Source organism: Thunnus thynnus, chromosome 15 (genome assembly GCF_963924715.1).
Source record: "Thunnus thynnus chromosome 15, fThuThy2.1, whole genome shotgun sequence".
NCBI classification, from domain to species: Eukaryota; Metazoa; Chordata; class Actinopteri; order Scombriformes; family Scombridae; genus Thunnus; species Thunnus thynnus.
Window position 1 is genome coordinate 4,383,499 of NC_089531.1, and position 22,653 is coordinate 4,406,151.

Below are 22,653 nucleotides of genomic sequence, written 5' to 3' on the forward strand. Positions count from 1 at the left end.
ACTTGCATGTGACTACTTTAATTTTGTTCCTGCTGCTTCAATAACTCTACTACTAAACTTTAACAGGCTCTGTGCTGTTTTATTTCCCCTATAGAGGGCTCTAACAGACAGTTAAAAGATTAGAAAATGGGTCAAAAAACATCATTTGACTTTTTCCCAACTTTGACTCCTGAAGCTTTATTACACTTTATTCATGCTTGCTTCATTTATTTATTTTTTTACTTTCATGCTTCCACATCAATCATCTGACTGATTTCCCACTTTACCCACTCAGACTTTGTCAGACCTCCAATTGTCTTGTTGCTATCTACCTTTAAAACTTTTCCTCTGTCTGCTACTGCTACTGCTACATTGCAGAAAGATGTCCCACACATTTTTGAGTGGTTTTACTTTGTAACAATGAATCTAAAATTAAATAAAAAATATTAGGCTACCAAACAAAAGTTTTAATATGCTGAGTGCTGGTTGTGATTCCAGCAAAATACACAGAAATATACACCTTTTACACTCTTTTAAACCATTTTTTAAACCTACGAATTATGCAGTGTAACCAGAACATTGCCATCAAATGTATCTTTTTAATGATTTGAACACCAGAAAGGATTTTTTAAAGCCCCAATTTACTGGACTGGTGGAAATTGTAGTTTCACCTCAGCAAATAATATAAATAATATTGATTATTTCAAAAGATTTGAACTTCATTTATCTATTATGCTTTTAAAGTACCATCATTTCTTTTAATCATATGTCTTCATTATTTTATAGAAGTGTCACAGTTTTATCACAAAGTAAATGCTTAATCATCCCTTGATGTAACGGTTTCTGAAAGTGAAAAAGTTACTTTTTAGTAGGATATCAACTTTTAGCTAAGATTTATTTAAAGCTTAACATTGAAAAGTGAGTCAGGAAACAACTGGGTCTCTTTTTTTATAATTTAAGGTGTTGTTATAATTGAAGATAGGAATAGTTCATCACAGCATTTACTGTTTTGCCAACCCATTTGAAGTAATTCACAACATACAAAGTGTGTCTGTCAGTCAGGTTTCCATTTCATTTTCCTGCATTCAGCCCTGAAAAAGTATGTGATGTCATGTTTCTGATGCAGGTAATAAATATCTGTAGACTGTAGACAGCAGGTGAGAGCAATGCTACTGTTTGTTAGTGATAGTCTGGTACTAAAAACGGTGATGAAACACACTAGAATAATAACATAATAACTTTTTTATTTCCAAACACAGTGCAACAGTGTTTCATTTGACCAACCGAGCACATCTGCCTGGTAAAGTTTAACAAAGGTGAACTCTGACATGTGAATCTGCCAGGCAAGGCCTCTATTATTGAAAAGCAAAAGCAGAAAAAAAAAACAGCACAAAAGGAGTGAAACAGCAGTGTATCAGATTTTGACAGTCATTTATGTAATCAACAATGTTTGCATGTTGAGAAACCAAACAGAGACATTGTGCCAATAAAAAAAAAAACAATAAAATAACAGACAGTATTGAGAAAATTTGGAAAGATAAGATGATCAAAATTATTAAACCCATTTCAAAATATGGATTACAAGCTTACATTATAAACGTTTAAAAGTACAAATATCTCTCTATATAAAGCAAGGAATCTGTCTGTATGTATGTATGTATGTATGTATGTATGTTTGTGGGTTTGTCCTTCACATATCTCGAGAACTGTTCCACCGTGCAAGACTTAGTGCTCGATGTCTCAGGCACGTTCAGAAATATATAAAAAATACCTCAGAAACAATGTTGTTTTTACAAAGATTTGCTTCTTCAACTGCCTGTGAAGTCAACGAGCGTAAATATGGACAGCACCACTCTGCCATTGCAACCCACACTGTAGTCGGAAGTGGGATTACATCTGTAGTGATAATGACTCGATAAACGTTCAAAAAACTCTACCATTGAACTGTGTAACGTAATTGTGAATGAAACTTGGCATGTACATTCAAGACTTAGTGCTGGATGTCTCAGGTACGTTCAGAAATATGTAAAAAATAACTCATAAACAACATTGCTTCTGCTTATTCTTCTGCACATGGATTCAACATGTAGAAATGCGGACAGTGCCACTCTGCCATTGCAATCCACATTGTGGTTCAAGATGGGATTACATCTGTAGTGATAAGAACTACCATAGAGAATGAATTTAAACACACACTCCAAGTCTCAGGCAGGTTTTGATCGGGCTTTACAGTTCATCCGATCAACTTCAGCTCAACTCAAAATTGTAGTGTCCAGATATTCTGCTTGTGAGATGTTTAGGGAGCATCGGTAAATTGTAGTGTCTACCAATAGTCAGCATGAGAGGCGTTTAGGGGAGTGGCACAACTCTCTCTAGGTATTGAGAGATTGGCCCGTTCCGAACAGGCACTAGTAAAATATAAATGTATATATTCAGGCAGACATAGATACTATGTGAAAACTTCAGTCTCCATGATATAATGAGGCATAAAACACAATCACAAAAACACACATTTGATTGATTGATTGATTGATTGATTTAGATCTAAAATATCACATTTTGGAATATATTGGTAACCAGACTTAATTTATCTACTATGCTTTCAATGTACTATCATCATCATCAGTTAAAGATTTTTTTTCCAGCTAGAATATGACACAGAAGTTTAACACTGAATTAGGAAACAATTTGTATTTTGTGTACACAAGTGGGCAGCTTTGGTTAACTGGAAGTGTGAATAATAGTCTTTCATTTTTCTTCATCCCACATGAAGTCTCTCACAGTGCTCAGGCTTCTGGATTCAGTTGCTCAGAGAGCTCAGTGCTGTTGTCAGGAGCTGAAAGGTCAGAAACACACTGTTAGTTCATTTATCCTGCACTGAACTGCCTTTTATTTTTGCCCAACATCTGACGTCTCATCCAGAACCAAGTGAAACATTTGCATCTGTCAGAATCAATGACCTGGCTCATGAACTTGAATGTGACATTTGCAACCTGCAGCATCCAACCCCATGAGCTTCAGACTAAAAAGCAGCAGAATAACGTTATCTGTCTTTTATTTCTGCAAAGAGGTTGATGCCAACATTACATCATTAGATACCGTTGCTATGTCTGTCAAGCTTTTAATTTTAGCATGGCACATAGGCAGTTTATAATGATAACAGCGGCAGATTTTGTAACAATGATGATTGATTTCAGACAGAAGTAGAAAAAAACATTTTTAACTGGTGATCATTGACTTTGCAGGCTGGAATGATAAGTTGCTAACACATTTTATCAGCTATAGCTGGCGAGCCAATTCATTTTATGAGTTTGTTGAAAAGTCCATCTCAGACTGACATGGTTTTGGAGATAGAGGGTCTTACAATCTTTACAATTGATGGCTTCATACATGATATCATGCTAAAAGACTGCGTATAAAGCAACATTTCCTTGACATAAATACAGCATCCTCACCAGTTTCCATCAAACTCAGAGACACGTGTTTTAAGTCATGTATGTAAATTCAGTTTGACCCAATGACAGAATGGTCACAATTATGAAAATAAGACCCGGGTTGGAAAATACCAGAATTTTCCTTTAAATTGTTACTTGTTACTACTATGTTTTGCCCTTCTACTCTTTGCCTATTACATTTCTCTATCATCATTAAACTAGTCTCACTGTTGATAGCTTCAGACTATTAACTATTGTTTTTTCTTTATAATCTGGTTAAAAGCATCAACTTAAAGTCAATCTAAGCACACAAAATATTTAATAAGAGCTCTTTCATTTTAGGTCTCTCACCTTTCTTCTTTTTGTAAAACATGAATCCAGCAGCAGCTATGAGGATGACAGCAAGAGCAACCATTGCAATGATGGGGATGGTCATATCTGTAAGTATCTCTGTTAAGCAAAAAACAAACAAAAAATGACTAGAAGCAGGTTAAAACTGCTGTACATCTATCCATCTATTTATTAAGACTATATGTGTCATAATTATATTAATAAAACAGACAAAGAAACACAATTGACAATTAAATATACAAAGAAACTATGCTTTAGGATAAGAGCAACTACAAACAAGTTAACAAACAAACTATCAACAACCTAGAACCTGAAGTAAGGACAGAAAACTAAAACTAAACTAAAATCAAGTTTGCAGACTTCAACTTCAACTTGAAACACAAATTTGAACCACTGATCAATTGACAACACTGACTTTTGAGAGAACAGAGAGTGGGAGTTTCCAAAATGAGGAAGCTAAAAAAAGGCAGATTGCAGTCGTGAGACAGGAGTCTACAGTACAAAACGTTGTAATTAATTTATCATCAGAAGTATCTAGCTGACTCGCTAACTGGCAGTTTAGGCTATTTGTCCAATCCAGCACCAAAAAGGAGACAAAAACAAGCATGAACTAAAGGAATACTAAAGTAAACTAAATTTGTCTTTTTTTTCTCACATGTGTAACATTTGATTCCAGTCTCACCCCAGTTGGTCCTGATCATAGCTTTGTCCAGTTTGGTTATGATGTCGTCCTTTAGACCAGAGAGCTGAAACACACATTCATACTTCTTCCAGTCATCAGGTGAGACTGATGAAACGTTCAGGTCAACACTCATCTGGAAGGATCCATCATGGTTGGGGAGGATCTCTCCACGTTCCTCATGAAGCTCCTCTCCATCTTTCCTCCAGAACATATCGGCTCTGTCAGGGTAGAAACCCGTAGCAAAGCAGCTGACTGGAAAGGAGGGAGTCTTCTGGAGGAGAAATACTGAGGGAAGGTCTGGGGAGGGAGGGGGAGGGGGGGAAGAGAGAGAGAGAGAGAGACAGAGAGAGAGAGAGAGAGATAGAGAGAGAGAGAGAGAGAGAGAGAGAGAGAGAGAGAGCAAGACAGACAAAGAGTGGTAGAGAGAAAGACAGAAACCAAACATCACAGACAGAAACATTACAGTGCATTAATATAAAGCATATAAATATCATTGTGTCCATGAAACTACATCAGATCATGTGATTCTACCTCTTCTCAGCAGAGAGCTCTTTCCATAGTCCAGACTCATCTTCAGCCACTGAGGGCAAATATTGGTGAGGATGTCCTTAATGAAGTTTAATTCAACTTTTTCATGATCCCACTTGTGCTTGATGATGACAGCTTGTGGTTTTGAAGCGTTCCATGTCAGTGTCTTGAGGTCAAATGATAAGAAGTCTTCTCCATCATAACCAATCTGAGCGAAACCAATAACCTCTTCAGTCTCATCATCCCATTCACAGCCAGCCATAACCTGTAAAATGTGGACATCTGAGAGAGAGACAGAGACACAGACTGCAGTAAACCAGAGTGAGATCTCAGCACAGTCAGCTATCATCAGTTGATATCACATCTTCACCACAGAGACACACTGATCCACACACACATCAAAACAGAAGATCAACACCTTCTGCTGTTATTGGCTGGATGGAAACAACTCACAGCCAATCATCATCTGGACAGTGTGGACGACTCAGAGAGAGGCAGAGACTGCTGGGAAACAGAGTTCATTTCCTGTCTTTACCACAGAGACACACTGCCTCCACTGAGACCAACACAGTTTATCTACACTGTTGAAGGTGGTGTGGCTTCATGTGAGCTGCAGGAAAACACACGCACACACACACACACACACACACACACACACACACTGAGGTGGAGTCCTGACTAACACCAGATTAAACCTGATCCTGGACTGAACGTTACATCCACCAAAAACCTGCAGCCAGTGGATCAGTCCAACAATATCCTCTTTCTATGAGAAACTACAGACTAGACTGTCCTGAAGCCTCTCCAGCAGCTTCCACTGAAGGAGAGTTTTATTCAGGATTAGTCACTACTCAATAGCATGTGTTACTACTCGTGGATATTATAATTGCTAACCTTAGTTTAATAATAGGCAGCCATGGTTTTTGAAGGATATTTAACATAAGTCAAGGGATATTGGGGCTTTGTACAAACATGAATTGTGCAGTATGTTCTGTTAGTCAGAGAAACAAACCTAATTTTGAGTTAAACTGATAACAGATCTTTTGTGCGACAATTTAAACACATAAACTAACTTGGTGGTAAAGGTATAAGAGCCATAATATACTCCATGGTTTCCTGATACAGAAAACACTGGTCATGGCATTTTTTTACTTCCACTTTTATCTTCTTGTTTTGTCATTGTGCATTATCACTTATATAATATCTGTTATTTACCATGATGGAAACATTGCAATAGTGCAGCACAGCAATTCAATTCAATTTTATTTATATAGCGCCAAATCACAACAAAAGTCATCTCAGGGCACTTTTCCCATAGAGCAGGTCAAGTACTCTTTAATTTACAAAGACCCAACAATTACCCCATGAGCAAACACTTGGCGACAGCGGCAAGGAAAAACTCTGCTTTAACGGGAAGAAACCTCAAGCAGAACCGAATGCTAGGTGGGAAGCCATCTGCCTTAACTGGCAGTACTTAGTCAAACAGTTAACAGTGTGTAAATAAAACACTGTTGATAGATGAAGAGGGTGTTTGAGAGAGGTCTCTTTGAGTGTTTGTGTGTATGTGTGTGTGTGTGTTTATGTAGATACACTTACGTTCTGATACTTCATACTTTTAGACAAACATCAGTGTTGTTACCTCATTCCAAGACCTTCTAGTAGGAAAGCACACATGCTTCAATAGATGTTGTGGACTTGAGCTTGTATATGAGTTTTCTGATGTGTATGTGCACATGCAAAAAGTAACTTTGAATGTCTGTGCATTTATTTATAGATAGATTTGTGTGTAGATACCCCTCTAGATGTCTGTATATTATGTTATGTTGTATATGTCAAATGCATATAATATTAATAGTATAATATAGTATTTCTTGCCCTTCAGTTGGGGTGGTGGGGATGGTTTTGGAGATGGGGTGAGAGAAATTATCTTTATTGTCATTATGATGTATAGAGTTGCTTAACATGTATTCTACTAGTGTATTCAAGTGAGCTGTTGTTCACCAAGCTGCACAAAACAATAAAGAAACATTAATTAAACACACAAAAAAACATTAAGAAGCAAAAAAAAAAAAAAAAAAGAAGAAAGAAATATACCTCCAGTTTGGTTTAAGTACTGCTCCAAATTGATAAGGTCAGTTTTTAGACTCACATGGAGAGACACACAGATCTGAGTGTAAAACTCCAACTGCTGAGGATGATCTTTGATTAATTTTTTTGCCCAGTCCTGTTTGGGTTCTGCTCTCTTGCTGTTGCTGTCATAGCAACCCGCCTGAACTTCATCAACCACAACAACAGCCACAAACTCTGGGAAGGTGTGGAGTCCAGTTGATTCAGTCAGCAAATGTGGCACGGAGTGTTTCACTGTAGGACAAAGTTTTAAATAACAATTTTTCATGAATATTTTTCATATATGATTCTATGAGCACAACAGACTTAAAATTTCTGTTCAGTCCAAAGAATAATGAAGATTATTGTATTTATTTTTTAAACCTCTATTTATACATTAATAGATACATAATTAGAGTAGGTTGAGTTAGCATAAATGCTCTTTCACAGCAATGTTCTGTTTGAAAGACACATACAAACACAACAGAAAAACAAACAATCAGGATTAGGTAGAGCAGGTATGGGAAAGATTTTGTGGATGGTTCTGAAGTATTTTGATCTTTATGTGGAGTTGCCGATTACTCCAAGTGACTGGCAATGTAATTGTTAAAGCTTGTAATTCTTTTATTTACAATTATTTGTCGGTAAATGCAGTTTCTGACAGTAGACTGTTTGTTTGAAGTTATAATAATAATAATAATAATAATAATAATAATAATAATAATAATAATAATTGTTTATTTATGTAGCTCTTGTTGCTACAGTATTGCAATATTTATTGATTACAGCACTGTTGCACAGGACAATAAAAACCAATAAGAACTGGCAGTGAATAGACATAGAGGTATGTTAAGCTGTGCAGTAAATGTTATTAGAAATAGATACAGAAATATGAATGCTGAAACAAAAGTTACACAACTGTTTAAAAAAGATTATTCCGTTACCTGGAGATACAACATGGCAAAAGAGAGGCAACAACACGAAATCCTTCATCTTGCTTTGATACAGATGTTAGAAAAACACTTAAGGATGGAGGAAAGACTATCAAGAGTGTGTACAGTCAAATGGAGTGACCAATAGAAATTATAAATAGCTGTGCATCATGTGTTACCAGGAGGAGTCAATTCAATATCTGACTGGCTGATCAGATTCAACAAGAAAATGCAGTAAATGTGTGTATGTGCGTGTGTGTATGTGTTTTACCAGAAGTTTAATAGCATGTAGTAACATGAGCAGCTGTTTAATGTTGAGAATAAAATTGATCCTAAAATCAGTAAACATTAATTACATTGATATAATTAAGAAAGTGAAGAACAGCTCAAAGAAAATGCACCAGCAGGTAAAGCAAGACACACACAAGTGTATCTACAATATACAGTATAGCACAATTTATACAATGAGGCAGTTTCTATTTATTTCTATTTATTGAGAAGGAATCATATACAAAATCTTGTGAATGACTCCTTACTTGTTAACGAGGGCTTAAGAATTCAAACTAAAAGGGAATTTAAACATTTTGTGCTTCTGTGTGACCTTTATAATTTGAATCTCTGTTACCTTTTCCTGCTTGCTTCCAATAAAGCTCTTTGTCTGTGCTTGTCTGCTGCTAAAGTCCAAAACACACCGTGTCATAACACACAGAATCTGAGACATCAGACATGATGCAATTCCTCACTTGAAAAGCTAATAATGTGTCCAGCTGCAGTTTGCCAGAAAATTAATATTTTTAATATTATCTTTACAATCTTTGGGACTGTTTCAGGTAGTGCTCTTCAGTTGGAAGTTTGAATTACTAGTTTAAACATTATTTTCACTGCTGCTTGCAAGTCTAGTTTAAAGATTATTTTAGGATGATTGTTTTCTCTTGAACTACACATCAGTGAATCCAGTGAATGAACATTAGTCTGGCCTGGTCTATACCTACACCTTGTTTATCCCACTTACATTTCATAATTAATAATAGCCTACTATCTAAAGCACATATGTAGCAAAGTTGATTAAGATATATTTGCAGCTGAGCCCCAAAAGACAGTGGTCATATTGGTTGTCTTAGCTCAACCCAAGTGTGTTTCTAAGCTGTAGTTACGTTGCTGCAAATATACTATAGTTTGTTGCCAAGCTGGGGAAAGTAATTCCTAAGAAACAAGCTCACAGTTAATCCTCGTCACCACTCTTCTGAAGCACTTGACGTCTCAGTATATTACTGCAGATCTAGCTAAAGTATCAAACTGTAAACCTCACATTCTACTGCAGAATACTGTAATAACTTTTAAAAGCAATTAACTGTTTAAGTAAATTATGGTAGTGACACTGTAAAAAAACAGTAAAATGCTGGCAACTACAGCTGCCAGGACTTTATTGTAATTTTACAGGAAAATGTGTTACAGTATGGTTGTATCGGTTATCTTAGCTCAACTGAAGTGTGTTTCTAAGCTGTAGCTAGGTTGCTTCAAATATACTGTAGTTTGTTGCCAAGGTGTACTAAAACCAGGGACATAATAGGTGATTTGTTACATGTTGTTCAATGTGATTAACCCTGAGAGGGGAACAGAGGCCAGCCGGGGAAAGTAATTCCTAAGAGGACAAACAAGCTCACAGTGAATCCTTGTCATCACTCTTCTGAAGAACTTGATGTCACTTCATAAAGGGAAGTTAGGTTTCCATCTTGTGTAAAATCTCTGCCATGCAATTGTTTCACTTCTCTTTCTCTCACTCTGTGCTTGATTTCATTCTTTTTTCTTTCTCACTCAGTGAGCCTGGAAGCCTGGATGTCGACTGTCTGCCAATTATAACACAGGACATTTGAACACATTACAAACTGTGTTATCCTGCAATCTGTTTATTTGTGCTTTTATATTTTTTAAACAGTAGTTTGCACAGCAGTTTCTGTTTAGACTCATCACCAAGTTTTGCTGGCAGCTCAGGATATTATAGTTAACAGATTTACATTGACCCCCTTTGGAGGGGCATGAACCATAAAAATGATTTTTTCAAACATACTTGAATATACTTGGCATATGTTAAAGCTTCTGAATAAATGTTCAGTTCCATAAAGCTGTCACTTGCCTTATCCTCTTCTGTGCTAAATTTCAAGGGTTGGGCATTTTTAAATGTAAAACTGAGCTGATCTCATTACTGGACCATTAAGACTGAAGACACATTGTTATTTACAGTATATGTCTGCAATTTATAGTTGTTTTTATTAATATGAATAAGAAGAAAACTTTTCAGTTGTTTACTGTAACATTTACAGTAAGAAACTGTTCATGTAGATTACACTAGAAACACTGTAAAAATACAGTATATTACTGCAGGTCTAGCTACAGTATCAAACTGTAAACCTCACATTCTGCTGCTGCAGAATACTGTAATATTTTTTACACCAATTACCTGTTAAAGTAAATTACAGCAGTGACACTAAAAAAACAGTAAAATGCTGGCGACTACAGCTGCAGGTAGATTATTACAATATTTTAATTTTAATTTTGCAGGGAAATTTGTTAGTGTAATACAGTACATGCAATACAGTAGACAGGGTCAATATATAGTGATCAGGATGTGACATAGATGCACAAACAATGACTTAAGATCCATTTAGATTTTCAACCTGAACACAAATTTCTGTTGAGAGGCCTCAATCTACTGCATTATAAGGGTGTGCCCGAATACAAATACATTATTCTGCAAAGCACAAATAGTGTTTTTTTTTTGGGGTTTTTTTATGAGTATTTGTTTCATACAAATAGGCTATTTTAAGAATTATTTGTATTTGGGAAGAAAAAAAAAAACATGTCAAATATCAGTGTGCAGGTTTGTCACATCATTATGTCAGTCTCTCTCCTCTGCTCTGCTGTTACGTCTGTCTGTAGGTTTCAACAAGGGAAGTCACATCCACCTGCTACATGGCGCACATTTCCCAATTTGGACATCACTCCTGTAGTTGAGGTTGTTCCCCAAGAGATAAAGCTGAGCTACTGACACACGCAAAGTGCTCCCAAAGGACTCTCCATAACCTGCTGTTCCCTGTCTCCTTTCCACGAACTTAGGCTGTAAAAAATAGGCAATAAATGAAAAGTGCAAAGCAAAGCCTTTGAAGTTCTTTTTTACTTCTTACATGAAATGCTGTCTCTGTGTTATGGGTGTATAAATAGGTAGAGGTCTGTCTGAAATTAGGCGGTGAGTAAAGTTTTAGCTCAGTAGTCAGAACAGTTGTCTATGATCTGGGAGACTGCAGTTCGAGACCTGGTGTGGGGACTGCCTTTGTAAGGTAGTTTATTCATGAACACTTATTGTAATACTTTAATTTTCTGAAATTAAAAGCAAAATAAAAACAAAAACAGGATTTTTAAGCCTCTTTCCAATTTTATTCGAATACAAATACAAATGCAAATACAAATACAAATAATTTTACTGCCTCAACAAATACAGATACAAATACAAATACTGGGCCCTCTGCACATCCTTACTGCATTAGTATTGTTTTGTGTATTTGTGTTGTTATATTTTACATGTTGTGAATCCACAAAAACAAACAAAAGCTTTTGTTCACTGTACTTCATGGCCTTTTTATTTTTGTTTTCATCTCAGTTACATCTCTTTCCTTGGTAACAAGCAACCTGCTAAACATGCATCTGTTTTTAATTTACTCTCTCCTTCTTCCCCATAGATTAGATTTCTGTTTGATAGGTCATCTACAGATCTCTCTGGGTTGCTAATATGCCAAAATGAGCAGAAATAGCATAAGTTTACATTACAGAGTAACTAAAATACGCAATTAGAAAGGGTGTTCAGGTGTCATCCTTCTTCCAGAGTTTTAATCAATGAAGTTCAGAATCTTCTAGATTCAGTTAATGTTAGATAACGTGAAATAATATTACATAATAGTGCTTAGTGCTTACCATTAATGCTGTACTTTCAGGGCTCTACCCTCTAGCCCAGTGGTTCCCAACCTAGGGGTCAGGTGCCTCAAAAGGGTCACAAGATAAACCTGAGGGGTCATGAGATGATTAATGGGAGAGGAAAGAAGAAAAAACAAAGTTCTGACACGCATTTTTTTTTTTTTACTTTTCTATAAGCTTTGCTTTTTTATGAGTTGTTGTACCTCTTTGTGTCTCATTTAAATGAATTTATATGAAACCATTTAGGAGGGAAATCATTGTGCTGACAAATAATTATTTTTTGAAAACACAGCAACTACACACTGCTTTTTTGGGGTCACAAGCCAAAAAGGTTGGGAACTACTACTCTAGACTACTGACCATGAGTAATTAGGGACCCAAAACGCAGAGGACTACTGTAAAACAGTAGTTCTCGCCTAAGGGTGAGGACCCTATTGTTTTTCGTGTGTTTGTTTGTTTGTTTCTTTCTTTCTTATTACGCCACTTAAATCCTAAATTCGACCCCTTAAACATGCTCAAAAACTCACCAAATTTGGCACGCACATTAGGTCTGGTGAAACATTTGATAAAATGTAAAAATTAACCCCTAAAGTGCCAAAATGTGCTCACTAGCGCCACCTATGTAACTAAAATGGCCGCCACAGCCTATAGGAATGTCGTAGAGAGATCAAATCAAAACTTAATTATTCATCTCATCAAGACCTACCTAAATCCAACAGGAAGTCCGCAATTAGCCTTTCCAAATAAGACTTTGCCCAAATTTTGGCCCTCAAACAAACGTTAACTCCTCCCAGGGCATTAATGGTATCGGCTTCAAACTTTAATAGGTGACTTATGATACTGTGCTGAAAAAAAATCATTAAAAACTTTGTAATTATTACAATTAAATTAATTAAATTACTCGAACGGTTTGGATTTTATAAGCCCTGAAAGTTGCAGTGCCACATCACCCTTACAATGTAAAGCAATGAGGAGGCAATCTATGGGCACAGACTTTGTGTCAAACAAAGGCTTCTGATGTCTAAACTATAAGTCTGATCACTTTCAAACCTGTATCAATGGATTTGCAACAAAATTTTCTACAAAAATATGATTTTTAAGTGGAAGATTTGGCCAAAGTCATGGGATTTATGAAGATATTTCACAAAAAGCGTACTCTAAAATCCTGCTCTCCAACTGCTGCTGGTGATGTCACTCCCTCAGTGCTGTGAAACATTCTGCATAACACACTCATTATAAAATCACAGGAGGAGCAAAAAAAGACTTTACAACTCACACTCTAATATCTCAAAAACAGTAAAAGATAGAAAACACATGTAAATTCAAGATTTGTAGGTCAATGTCTCGTGATTCATGTAAAATTCAAACAAAGTTTGTATCTAAAACTATGTGGAAACAGTAAATGTTCAAAAAAGAGTGGGTTAGTTCGCACTCTCTCTTCAAATATATGAGTATTTTTCTGTGTCCAGCTGCAGTTCCTTATTGTCTCTTTACACCTGACAGTACACATTTCAATCAAACTTTCAAAATAAAAGCACACCACACTTGTAAGAAATATCCCTCATTTTTAAAAAGCAAAATGATCTGATCCTGATGGGCCAGAGTGCAAGGTCCCAACCAACACTGCTTGCAGCTTTAATTAGGGCCTGAGCCCCAAAGGGGCGAAGACCCTATTGTATTTCGTGTGTTTGTTTGTTTGTTCTTTATTATTCCGCCACTTAAACCCTTAATTTGACCCCCTAAACATGTTCAAAAACTCACCAAATTTGGCATACACATCAGGTCTGGTGAAAAATTTGATAAAATGTAAAAATTATCCCCCATAAGTGCCAAAATATGCTCTATAGCACCACCTATGTATCTAAAATGGCCGCCACGGCCTGTAGGAATGTTGTAGAGAGATCAAACTGAAACTCAATTATTTGTCTCAACAAGATCTACAAATCATATCCTGACACCCCTGACCTAGATTCAACAGGAAGTCCACAATACACCCATGAAAGTATGACTTTGTGCCAATTTTGGACCTTGACCAAACGCTATCTCCTCCTAGGGCATTAATGATATCAGCTTCAAACTTAAATACATGACTTATCACACTGTGCTGAACAGAAGCTATTAAAAACTTTGTAATAACTCGAATGGTTTAAATATTATAAGCCCCGAAAATTGAAGTGCCACAGTGCACCTTACAATGTAAACGGATAGGGAGGCAATCTCTGGGCATGGACTTTGTGCCAAACTGAGGCGTCTGACATCTAAACTATAAGTAAGACCACTTTCAAACCTGTGTCAATGGATTCGCGACGAAAATTCCTACTAAACTGTGAGTTTTAATGTGAGATTTGGCCAAAGTCACGGGATTTATGAAAATATTTTCACTAGAAGACTGCTCTGAAATCCTGCTCTCAATCTGACAGGGAGAAGGAGGGAAGAAAGGCAGGGGATGGGTGTGACAGTTGAATGTAGCAGCAAGGTCTTTATACTTACAGTACATTATATACAAACTTTGTATGAACTTTGGGGATATTATCATTTATTTTATTTTACAATAATTGTAGGTCTTACATGTATAATCAGTAGTGGGGATGACCTATGAGAGGAAGGGAAAAAATGGAGTGAGGGTGACTGTTAAGTGATAAAGCGCAGTAGAAAAATAAAATCATAACTAAATTTTGTAGCTCTGTACTGAAGTTTTTCCTTTATTAAGGCCCGAGCACCTAGCGGTTCACTCACACTCTCCCTTCAAATATATGAGTATTTTTCTGTGTCCAGCTGCAGTTACTTATTGTCTCTACACACCTGACAGTACACATTTAAATCAAACTTTGACCAGGTGATGTGGGTTAAAAGTCCTTACTTTTCTAAAAATAGACTTGCTGAAAATTAGGAAGTTAATTTCTTTTATACAGAAACTCATCAAAAGTTTTCAATTTATTTTTTGAAATTAAAGTGAATGGGCCCAAAACTTGCATAATTTTGATGACACAGGGGTGAGCAAGACAGACATGTCTCACCCTGCAGAAAATTTCTCAAAACTTGGGACAAAACCCTTAAGCCTATACATCTGAATATTTGAGGTATATGCAGGTATGACGTAACAGGGAGACCTCTTAAGCAGGTTTTCAGGAGAATTTTATTTATTAATTGAAGGTAAATAGAAATACTATTAGAACAAATGAGAACAAAAATGACAGTAAAAAATGTAGTAGCCCCTCTGGACAAAATGAAGTTCACCAAATGAACAAAGATAAATAAAAAAAAATATTTGACCTTATGTACAGACAGGAGATAATTTCTACACCTACTGTATGTGACACATATGAGAGCTGTGACCTCCAAAAAATCATGTTTTACAAATCACCAGTGAAAAGATGATCTATCAACAATTCATAATTAATTATCAACCTGTAGATGATGTGGAGACAAACTGTGAACACATTTAGTCAAAAACAGATCATATAACCTTAGAGAAGATGTATACTGCCATGTAGACAAATCAATTCTTCCATTTTTGCGATATGAAATGAAACACATCCATCAGTACCACAGGTAAAACCCTCATTAATCTTCTAACACCAATAAGCCGAGAATTAACAAATACCTTACAATCAAATTAACATTTATCATCCATATGTCTAATACAGGACATTTGAATATGGCAAATGTATAAGATACAAATATAAGCTCTAAGAAGTGTTATTGCTTAAATATGTTCCAATGAAAGGTAGTATCTAAATATCATCTAAATATCTAGTATCTAAATATTCAAAAATGTATTTATGTTGTGTAAAATTGTGGAAACATTTACAAATTTATGTTTAAAAAGAGTTACAGCTGTTACTTGGAGTGGAGGAGCAATGTGTGTTGGAAGACTAAAACACAACTCACAGATATTTACACTTTGGTTAAAGTGGGAGAAGTTGGTATGCAGTGTTCAAACTATGGGAGCAATAACAATGAAACAAACAGAGAAACAGAAACATTAAAAATGTTTTTTTTCAATCATGGCCTAGTGCAGAATCTCCATTAGTGTTTCTGAAATGCAACTGTCAAACTAATTGTTAGTGAAAGCATGAGTAGTTGAACATTTAAAGTTTTAAGTTTGACTCATGTTAAGAGCAGAGGTTAAAGTGCTGAGTATCATCATGTCTCCTATAAGTTGACTTAATGCTTATCATCATCAAAGACGGTACATCACATGACTAACTGACATGAAATTGATATCTGAAGACAAAAGATGCCCCACTGGAGTAACGTTGTGGCTCTTTGGTTTCTGGTAGCTGCTGCAGTGATTCATCTCCACCAAAGGTTTGAGGAAACAGCTGGACAGCAGCATCAGTTCTCTCCAGATGTTGTTACTCCTGCAGTGGAGGATTCACATCAACATTAATGCTTCTATCAGCTCTCAGATAATCTTCACAGATATCATTCTTCACTGCATCCACTGACGACCTGAAGCTCATAAATATGATCTATGAATTCACACTTTAGTTTGATGTATCCTGTGACTTTCTGACGGGTCCTGTGATGTCACATCTCAATATTCATTAAAACAAGTTTTGTTAATGAACATTTATGGTGCAAAATAGAATAAAATATTGAAGCCACAGCATCTTTATTTGAGTTCACTATTCTCCTCTAAATCTTTACTGGAAAGCTGCAAAGACAGAGTAACAAATAGAAAGGGACCTGAAATTATGAGCGGCCATTTAACGGTATTTGATTTCATATTGTGTGCAACATGTTTGAGTTTGAGTTTGGCCCAGAATGTAAAAGGTTTAATCACTATTACATTAAAACCTCAGTGCCAGCTGTTTCCTGTAACTATACTGGATCTATTGACTGAGAATTTCTGCCAAATCAGACAAACAGTTGTTTAACAAAGACAGACTTTCAATGTATTTATGAGAGTATTATATCAGTATACTGTAGCTAGTTTCAGGAGAAGGAGCAGAGAGATCCTTCAAACAGTATCTGCACAGTGTTGATGAAATACTCACTGTGATCAGTTAAGAGCTGCATCTTTGACTGAAGATGGATCAGATGATGATGAGTCTGAAATACAGATGAGATTACAATATTTCAAAATTTAAAATGTCAGAATTTTGAAAGCAAATGTAGAAAACACTAATACATGTTTTATAAAAACACTGTATTAGTTTCACTGATTTCTGCTTTTATTGTAAAAGGTAGGAGAGTAACTCTTCAGTTGGATGTCACATTACTGAACATCAGCCATGTCAAACTGTTTTTACATTTGTTTTATTCATTCAGAATAAATATTTTCCTGAAATGTTAGTTTGAATTTGGTGCTGAAATATGCTAAAACAGTGGAGTTAAAATGGCTTGATGATGAGTAAAAGTATGTTTGTCCCTCACCATTATTTTTCCTCCTCCAGATGAAGACTCCAGTGATGCAGACTGCCAGGAGCAGCAGCAGTCCTACAACACCTCCAATAACAGGACCAGCAGGGAACTCTGAGGGAGAAACTGGAACCAAAACAAAACATTCACAGAGCGTCAATAAATTGATTAGATTGGTTTGTTTTAAATACAAAGCAGGAATAAGGGTGTTTGTTATTTTAGTGAGATTTATTTGGGTGAGCCCTTGCAAAACTCACTCATTCTTGGCACCTAGATTGCAGTGTGCTGCTAGATTGGCAACAGCACATCTTCAACTGTGCCTTTCCCCCCGTGAGGCAAGTCACCCAGAAACCAGACTGGTGCAGGTGAGGATATAACTTCAGGTAAATGCCAGTTCACCGGTGCAGATACGCTCCTAACTATGTGCTGGCACAAAAAACAGAGCCCTTTGTCTGGACCACTGAAATGCATTTTATTGCATCGACTTAGGAAATTTAGTAGGTCATGTGCATAATGTACCAAGTAAGAAACTACATTTATTTCAGTGAGCAGAACAGCAGTTTTGTTTGTTAACTCCGGACTTAATTAACCCTCTGCTCAGGAATGCTCAGGACTGATGAACTTGTTTTAAACTCATTCAAATTGTGTAATCAGACACCAGAGTTACCACCATCAGAGCATTTACAGTATATACATGACATGTATATATTTTATTGGGCAAGAGATGTTTTTAGGAATAACAATTGCAAATTCAGTATTCCAGTCTTACCCCAGTTGGTTCTGATCACTGCTTTGTCCAGTTTGTTGACGATGTCGTCCTTCACACCATAGAGCTTAAATACACATTCGTACCTTCTCCAGTCTTCAGGTGTGACTGATGAAAGGTTCAGGTCAACACTCATCTGGAAGGATCCATCATGGTTGGGGAGGATCTCTCCGTGTTCCACGTCCTCATGAAGCTCCTCTCCATCTTTCCTCCAGAAAATCATGGCCCTCTGAGGGTAGAAACCTGTCGCGTGGCAGCTGACTGGAGAGGAGGGAGTCTTCTGTAGGAGAGACACTGAAGGAAGTTCTGGAGAGACAAGTGGTGAGGGGTGTGGGAGGGAGGTTAGAAACAGAAGAGGCATTTTAAAAGCATTGTGTCCATGAAGCTTCATCAGGTCATGTGATCTACCTGTTCTCAGCAGAGAGCTCTTCCCATAGTCTAAATATGTCTTCAATAACTCAGGGCAACCCTGTGTGAGGTAATAGTTCCATCTTTCATTGTGAGCTCTATCTCTGTCTCGCTTGTGTTTGGTGATGATAGCTTGTGGTTTTGGAGCGATCCATGTCAGTGTCTTCAGGTCAAATGCTAAGAAGTCTTCTCCATCATAACCAAACTGAATAAAACCATTAACCTTTCCAGTCTCATCATCCCATTCACAGCCATCCATCCTCTGGAAGATGTGGACACCTGAGAGAGAGAGAGAGCAGAGTGAGATCCCACAGAGGGTTACAGGTGGCTGGAGCCTATGTGAGCCTGCATTTTAGACATCGAGGAACATGTGGAAGGGTCACTTCTTCATTGCAAGGCCAACACACAGAAATACACAAAGTGACATCAAGGCGTCAAACTTTCCAACCAAAACTTACCTGACTTGCAATTAATTAATTGAATTAAACATTCAGATCAAACCATACATGACAAAAAGGGCCTTACACACACAAAGAACAAGGGCGAGTTTGAAACGCAGAACCAAGTTGCTCAGTTTTTCAGTGAATCCAGCACATAACTACCAGGGAAGCTATATGTAATACTAATATTTACCACCCATTTTGAAAGAGTCCCTCACATTAGATGACTGTTAATAGAGGGAGGGATATGAGTGAAGAATATATGCACATTTAGTAAACTGTGTATGTGTTTGAACATGTAAACATGTTTATAATAAAAATATATCTGTTTGCTATTTGACAAAAAACACAACTTTACATTTTTACAGTATTTTACTTACCTTCAGTTTGGTTCAGTTGCTGCTTCAAAATGTCAATGTGAGCTTTGTAGGAATATTGGGTTGACAAACACTTCTGAGTGTACCACTCCAAGTGTTGTGGATCATCTTCTAACATTTTTTGTGACCAGTCCTGTTTGGCTTCTGGTATCTTACTGATGCTGTCATAGTAACCTGTTGGAACTTCATCAATCAACATAACAACCACAAAATCTGGGAAGTTTTTGGCACCAGAGGACGTTGTGAAGAAAAACTTCAGCGAGTGTTTCACTGTAAAAGAAAGAGGTTTGAATTGTTTTGAAATCCAGTTTTCATAAACATACATTTCTTCATACTTGTGATAATTACATTTAATTACACATACATAAATGGCCAGGCAGCCAAAAACACGACTCAAAACATAAATGAATCCTGGATATGTTAATAGGTCATTTTTTGTTGGCACATTTTTTAATGTTTTAACATTATTATGTTATAAATTAATGTTGCATTCCTGTCTTGCACCACTCTTGTAATCTACAGTACAGCACTGGCCATTAGAAGGTGTACATGTAATGAGAATATTACTTTGAAATGACAGTTACAGTCACAAAGGTCTTCTTATGAAACATTAAATTCATTGGTGTCATTCACTGTGTATTTAAAACAAATCCAGATACAAAATGTAAAAAATCCTTTATTAAAGCAATACTTGAGGTATGTGCTTTGAGGTTTCAGCTTAATTCTTGTTCTGTCAATATTATATTATTATAACATATTATATCATAAGGCCTAGATTATATTATACTGCAGTACAGAATCTATAATCTGAATTTACAGCATGAGTAAACATTTGAAAACCATTTGTTACAGTTTTGTCTTTTATATTTAAATTAATTTCAATGAATGACACTGTTCAATAAAGTCAAAGGAAATAATCAAACACACAGCCAGATGTTAACAACATACATAACATCAGTACTGTACAGAAACTTATTATTTATTATTTTGTTATTTCTGCAAAACCCTGAATATATTCAGTGTCAGTGACACCTGAACAGCATTATTGGTTAGATTCATAGATTAATCTAACACGTTTCGGACCTGAATTAATCTCATTAATAGCTGTATTTCATTGGACATCTCAATAGTTTATGTAATAGATATGAGAGAGAAGTAAAAGAAGAGAATACAGTACTAGTCAGAAGTTTGGACACACTTTCTCATTCAAGAGAATGAGAAGACCTCTCACAAGTTTCACTTGTTAAAAGCACAAAAAAATGAACTAGCAGTGAATAGACATGTTTAAATCTGAGGTATGTTGGTAAATGTGCAGTTTATGAATATTATGTGCATAAATGCTGAAATAGAAGTTAAACAACTGTTTAAAAAAAGATTATTCAGTTACCTGGAGATACAACATGGCAAAAGAGAAGCAACAACATGAAATCCTTCATCTTGCTTCAATACAGACATTAAAAAACACTGTGATGAAAGAAAGACTGTTAACAGTGTGTACAGTCAAATTAAATGACCAATAGAAATTATAAATAGCTGTGCATCACGTGTTACCAGGAGGAGTAAATTCAATATCTGACCGGCTGATCAGATTCAACAGGAAAATGCAGGAAATGTGTTTTGTTGTTTTGTTATTTACATGAAATTTAATAACATGTAGTAACATGAGCATTTGTTTAAAGTCATATAACACAATTTATACGATGAGGCAGTTTAAAGTGTTTTATAACCCGACTGTGGGGGAGGAAGTGGTGATGGTGGAAATGCTCTAGCAGCTGTTTCTCTGTGGTGACCTCACAGCTGAGACATTTCAGAGTTATGTTGCTCTCTAGTGGTAAAATAGGGAAATACACACTCAGAGTCACAAGGTTCAGTGTACTCCTTCATTAACAAATGAAAATTTGTGGTATGTGTGTGTGTGTGTGTGTGTGTTTGTGTTTTGTAGTAATGTAAACTTTTCCTTTTATCCTCACACATGTTGACAACGAAGAATTTTAAAAAGTAAGCTCCTGCTTTCCAGGTATCAGGAACAAGCTTCACTAGAGTGTTTCCCAAAACTTGGGACAAAACCTTTAAGCCTACACATCTGAACATTTGAGGTAAACACAGGTATGATGTAACAGGAGGACTTCTTAAGCAGGTTTTCAGAAGAATTTTATTTATCAATTTAAGGTAAATATAACACTATTAGAACAAATAAGACCAAAAATGACACTAGAAAATGTTGTAGCTGCTCTAGACAAAATGAAGTTCACCAAAAAATCATGTTTTACATTCTCCAGTGAAAAGATGATTGATTAACAATTCATAATCAATCATTATCTTGTAAATGATGTAAAGACAAACTTTAACTGAAGTGAACACATTTAGCCAAAAACAGATCACATGACCTTAGAGAAGACGCATACTGTCATGTAGACAAATCAATTTTTCCATTTTAGCAATATGAAATAAAGTGCATCAGTCAGTACCACAGATAAAACCCTCATTAATCCTTTAACACCAATAATCTGAGCATTAACAATAATGTTACAATGACATTAACATGTATTACCTGCATGACAAATACAGGACATGTGAAGATGACAAATGTATAAGATACAAATATAAGCTCTAAAAAATGTTATTGCTTTAATATGTGAGTTTCAATGAAAGGAGGAGTGTCTAAATATTCAAAAATCTATTTGTAAACTAATTGTTAGGGAAAGCATGAGTAGTTGAGCATTTACAGTTTTAAGTTTGACTCCAGCTTTAGAAGCAGAGATTAAAGTGCTCCATGTCTCCCATCATCATCAAAGACAGTACATCACATGACTAACTGACATGAATTTGATATCTGAAGACAAAAGATGCCCCACTGGAGTAACGTTGTGGCTCTTTTGTGTCTGGTAGCTGCTGCAGTGATTCATCTCCACCAAAGGTTTGAGGAAACAGCTGGACAGCAGCATCTGCTGATGACCTGAAACTCATAAATCTGATCTATGAATTCAGAGTTACAAATAGAAAGGAACCTGGACTTATTAGTGGTCATATTATATATATGTTTGATTTTTGTCCAAAATATAAACGTGACTGAGAAATTCTGCCAAATCAGTCTTTTTAACAAATACAGACTTTCAGTATATTTATGAGAGTATTATATCAGTATACTGTAGCTAGTTTCAGGAGGAGCAACAGAGAGATTCTTCATACAGTATCTGCACAGTGTTGATGACATAATGAAATACTCACTGTGATCAGTTAAGAGCTGCATCTCTGACTGAAGATGGATCAGAGGATGACGAGTCTGAAGCTATAAAAGAAAAACAAAGTGTCAGTAA

At 36.1% G+C, this 22,653-nt stretch overlaps 1 protein-coding gene across 2 annotated transcripts in view; it reads right to left on the reverse strand.

Annotated features, from left to right (window-relative positions):
* Positions 1 to 1,203: 1,203 nt before the first annotated feature.
* LOC137198246 (major histocompatibility complex class I-related gene protein-like) overlaps positions 1,204 to 22,653 on the reverse strand; it is a 75,300-nt gene continuing 53,850 nt past the window's right edge. The window contains exons 2-6 of one of the 2 annotated variants that reach the window (XM_067611958.1): positions 19,340 to 19,606; positions 18,520 to 18,798; positions 4,447 to 4,743; positions 3,765 to 3,863; positions 1,204 to 2,815 (exon numbers count right to left, since the gene is read on the reverse strand). In XM_067611958.1, coding sequence (XP_067468059.1) covers positions 2,766 to 2,815; positions 3,765 to 3,863; positions 4,447 to 4,743; positions 18,520 to 18,798; positions 19,340 to 19,606 — 992 coding nt within the window. In that variant the 3' untranslated portion in view covers positions 1,204 to 2,765. Of the gene's footprint in view, positions 2,816 to 3,764; positions 3,864 to 4,446; positions 4,744 to 17,220; positions 18,418 to 18,519; positions 18,799 to 19,339; positions 19,607 to 22,653 lie in introns of those variants that run through there. The other variant, XM_067611962.1, reaches the window with a different exon arrangement.